Source organism: Frieseomelitta varia, unplaced genomic scaffold, assembly GCF_011392965.1.
Source record: "Frieseomelitta varia isolate USP_RPSP 00005682 unplaced genomic scaffold, Fvar_1.2 scaffold_54, whole genome shotgun sequence".
In the NCBI taxonomy this organism is placed as follows: Eukaryota; Metazoa; Arthropoda; class Insecta; order Hymenoptera; family Apidae; genus Frieseomelitta; species Frieseomelitta varia.
In genome coordinates, this window is record NW_025110301.1 from 511,798 (window position 1) to 516,006 (window position 4,209).

The 4,209-nt window shown below is 34.8% G+C and overlaps 1 protein-coding gene across 3 annotated transcripts in view; it reads right to left on the reverse strand.

Moving 5' to 3' along the window:
- LOC122533580 (KN motif and ankyrin repeat domain-containing protein 2) overlaps nt 1–4,209 on the reverse strand; it is an 82,185-nt gene that overhangs the window by 26,610 nt on the left and 51,366 nt on the right. For 2 of the 3 annotated variants that reach the window (XM_043663439.1, XM_043663440.1), the window contains exons 3-4: nt 1,815–2,014; nt 1,137–1,365 (exon numbers count right to left, since the gene is read on the reverse strand). The exons of the other annotated variant lie outside the window; for it this stretch is intronic. In XM_043663439.1, coding sequence (XP_043519374.1) covers nt 1,137–1,365; nt 1,815–2,014 — 429 coding nt within the window. The remainder of the gene's footprint in view (nt 1–1,136; nt 1,366–1,814; nt 2,015–4,209) is intronic. 3 annotated transcript variants of the gene reach the window in all.

Sequence of the window (4,209 nt, forward strand, 5' to 3'; positions counted from 1 at the left end):
AACTCGTCGATATCATATGATATCATTGGATAGAAATTATTGAGAAGTAATAAATTTATTATTTGTTTTGCTTAAGTATACCTAAAACTGAAGAAATATTACAATTTTGGAACAAAAAAATTCTCGACGTGCGTGGCACGTCATTCCAGCGCAAGAGGTTAATATACGCTTCCACGTGTCGAAAACGTGCGAATTTCTGATAAATCGTCTCGAGACAGGGAGAAAAAAAAGGTTTGCGAAATCTTTCAGTGAAACAGCGGCTCAAAAGTGAAGGAAGCATTTCTCTTTGCACGGCATTATTGTACAGCAGGTCATTGGGCCATAGAGAATCCAAAGATGGCCGAACGGATTTAGCGCGAGGAAATTAAATGTGCGTGAAATTATTGGATCTCTTTCCTTCTTTTTCCTCATTTTCCCCCTCTTCTCCTCCTCTGTTCTTTCATCGTTTGAAGTAATAGAATTGTCCATGATCGATTGCATGGTACGATTCCTCTTTCTTTCTTTCTTTCTTTGTTTTTTTTTTCGTATTGTTCAACAGAAAGATCTCATCCGTCTTACGAACTGCTTTGCGCAAGATGTTCCGTCTGAATAAAGTAATCGAGCTGAAGGCAAAATTGCCTTGTAATTTAGAAAGGAAATTTTTAAACGATAATTGGAAGGTTGTTATTTTAACGCTATGTCGAGAGGCGATCAAAAAACACTTTGAGAGTGATTTTTACGAGAGGCGAGAATAGAAAACTGCTCTCTGAAGAAATCATCAGATTATCATTCAGACACTTTTGTTTCTGCCAGATATTAATATTTATAAGGTAGATCGGAATGAACGATTTTCTCTGACGTGAAATTCAAATTATGTGTCACGATTTTAATCGCATAACCCAGATTCTACTATCATTACACATAACCGTCTGTGTAACAATATTCAATCTGAATAATTTACAACTAAAATTAGAATTCAAGCTTTGTTTTACTGCGAGTGCAGGCTGTCTCTAGGGAAGGCAAAACATCAAATTAACGAGGACAAAGATGAAAACATTGCAAATAGGTCGCAGACGATAAAAGTCGATTGGCCCGACTTTCGATAAATAGGACAAAACGATTGGCATAGAAATAAATAAAAGCTAAATTCGTCTGACCGTTCTCAGTGCGTTCCTGTTTGTCGGAAGTGTTGGCGGATCTGGAGGAACGTCTCAGGGTCGCCTCGAAGTCGCCCACCACGTCGCTGAGGTCGAGGGCCGTCGGTACTTGCACGTATCCTGGCTTGTCGTGGCTCGACCTCGGCGAACTCGTCACGCCGTTCGTCGTTGCAGGTCCCTGTGGTATTTTCGTCAAATCGGCCTCTATTCCGGCGAGGGTTGGACTCACCTAACATTAAAAATATCAAAGAATTCAACGAGACGATCTTCCCTCGACGCTGTTTATTATTCTTGTCTCTCTCTGTTTTCAAAGTGAACATGAAAATGATCTTTATTCACCAAGCAGTGAAAACGCTGGGGCGAAATTTGCGCGTTCGACATTATCGAAAGACATGGCAAAAAAAAAAAAAAAAAAAATTAAAAAAAAAAAAAAAAAAAAAAAAAATTCAGCATTAAAGCGAAAAATTGTACAGAAGCCTGCTGAGAAAACAAAATGAACGCAATTTAAAAAAAAAAAAAAAAAGAATGTAAAAAACGTGAAAATGAGAGAGAAAGATTTAATTATCACGGAACGAAGTCTCATGACGTTGGAAATGACGTCAAAAATGATTGAACGCTGGAAATGCGTTCGAATCACGGGCAAAGCAGTTTAATTACGAAATTGAAGCGATCAATTACCAGACCGAGGAGAACCTCCATCGACTGACATTGCCTCCGACGCTCCCTTTTCTTACGTCTCTCGATGCTAGACCTATCGCCGGCACTTCCTGCCGCGACTGCCTCGCAGTATCGCACGAAGTCCAGGTCGATGTGATAGCCGTAAGGGCAGCAAAGGCATTTCGTGCCTGTCGAGCCGGAAACGAAGGCCTGCGTCCCCACTAGAGTGTACCGAGAACAAACACAAAGGGTACAATTATCTAGCTTCTTATAAAAATACCTGTGTTACTTGACGAATGTTCTTTATCAAACACTTAAAGCAAGCTGAAGTATTTATGTTAATCGGTTGACGCGCATGATTGTGACACACATGGGAAGTTTTTCTTCTGTTTTATATTGTATATAGTGTAGTATATTGTATATTATACATTATAATTTTTATTATAATGGTATATTATATATTATATACTATAATTTTTGTTACAATAGTATATCATATATTATATATTATAATTTTTATTATAATAGTATATTATATATTATATAGTATAGTATATATAATATATATGCATATAGTTTTTTATATCATATATTTTACATTATAGAAGATTGTATATCATAATAGTATGTTACATATTACATTTTATAATTTTTATTATAATAGTATATTATATATAATATATAATATTATATATTATATATAATAGTATATAGTATATAGTATGCATAATATATATGTATATAGTTTTTTATATCATATATTTTACATTATGGAAGATAGTATATCAAAATAGTATATTATATATTATATAATTTCTATTATAATAGTATATTATATAGAAATTATAATTTTTTATATCATATATTTTACATTATAGAAGAAATATTGTACATCAGTTAGAATTGTAGGTTGCTTTCTCTTTAATGAAATATATACGCGTTAAATGATTAAAATAGTCACACAAATTACACACAATTTAAAGCAATTACGCATCTCAATCCCCCCCCAAGCAAACAGCCACTCCACCAACGATTCTAATTAAATTCGTAAGTCAATATGTGCTACTCCAATTATAGCAAATTATAACACACGCCACCTATCGAAATATACTTTTCGGAGAGAATTCGCTGAAAGAAACCTTCAATGCACGGAGTGCATACTAGTAATTTAGAGTACTAGTAAAATCAATCCTCTTCGATTGAATAGAAAGCGTCTATCTATTCTATCTTGATGCACGATTCTGTCTTATCTCTCGAGAGATCGATTCAGACCAAATTCAATCTTTTGGCATGTATTCGAAAAGAAAATGATCTTGTACCTCCACCGATGGCGTGGATCTATCTTTGGATGTTGAATTCGATTGTGTTTTATCTCGAGGGGGCCGATTGTTCGAGGGTAATGACCGACGCGAGGCGTAAACCGAAATATGTTGTAACCATTGGCGACCATCCAGAGGCACGGTAATAATAATCTGGCAAAGTTCGTTAGCCGGGACAGCGTGAGGATCCCATTTACATGTCATATCGGTTCCGTTCATACCATCGCGTGGCAATGACTTAATAAACTCCTATTTGAACATCAACGAAATGGAGACGATCGCCGATCCGTTCACCAATGTGACACGTGTACCGATAACGTGACAACGTAACAGAAACATTATTGGTTCTCTCAAGAAGAGAAGGTGGATTATTAAAATTGACTTTTGAAAGAAGCTCGCGTTTCCAGATTTTCTGTCTTTCGTGCGAGAGCACTTTGTTTTTCGACCATTCATTTCGCGGGAATTTTGACGATGTCCCTCGAGCAATTAAATTGGCCACGAGCCGGTCGAACAGCGAAACCGGCGCCGTGAATTCTTATGACATTAAATAAAATTTCAATTTGAAGAGCATTCGGTTCTCGTTTCGTTAGTCGTAGATTTTTTTCTCGCGATTCGAGGCGCTGCGGCGCCGTGCGCTTGCAATCACGAACGTTTTATTATTCGACGCTATACGATGAAAATAACGGATTGTTTTTTTACATCGTTTATCATATTAAATTGCGACATTGATAAACGATAATCTCTTTTCACGTTCAATTTTTCAAAGCTGAAGTATCTATAGATTATGGAGCGTTATCAATAAAATAATTGCGCTGATATGTGCGTTGAAAACGCGATCGGTAATTGCACGATTTTTGAAATCTGAAATTAATAATATGCTATATACGTGATTTGTATTATTTTGTAGTAGCAGATGGTCGCATAATTTAAAAAATATAATAAAAATATAATAATATAATAAAATAAAAATATATAACATATAATGTGTAATATAATATAATTTTTTAAATACAATCATAATAAATCATTATATATTAAATTATAATTATTATAATTATTATTATATATTAAAATGATAATAAAAATATATCCCAATA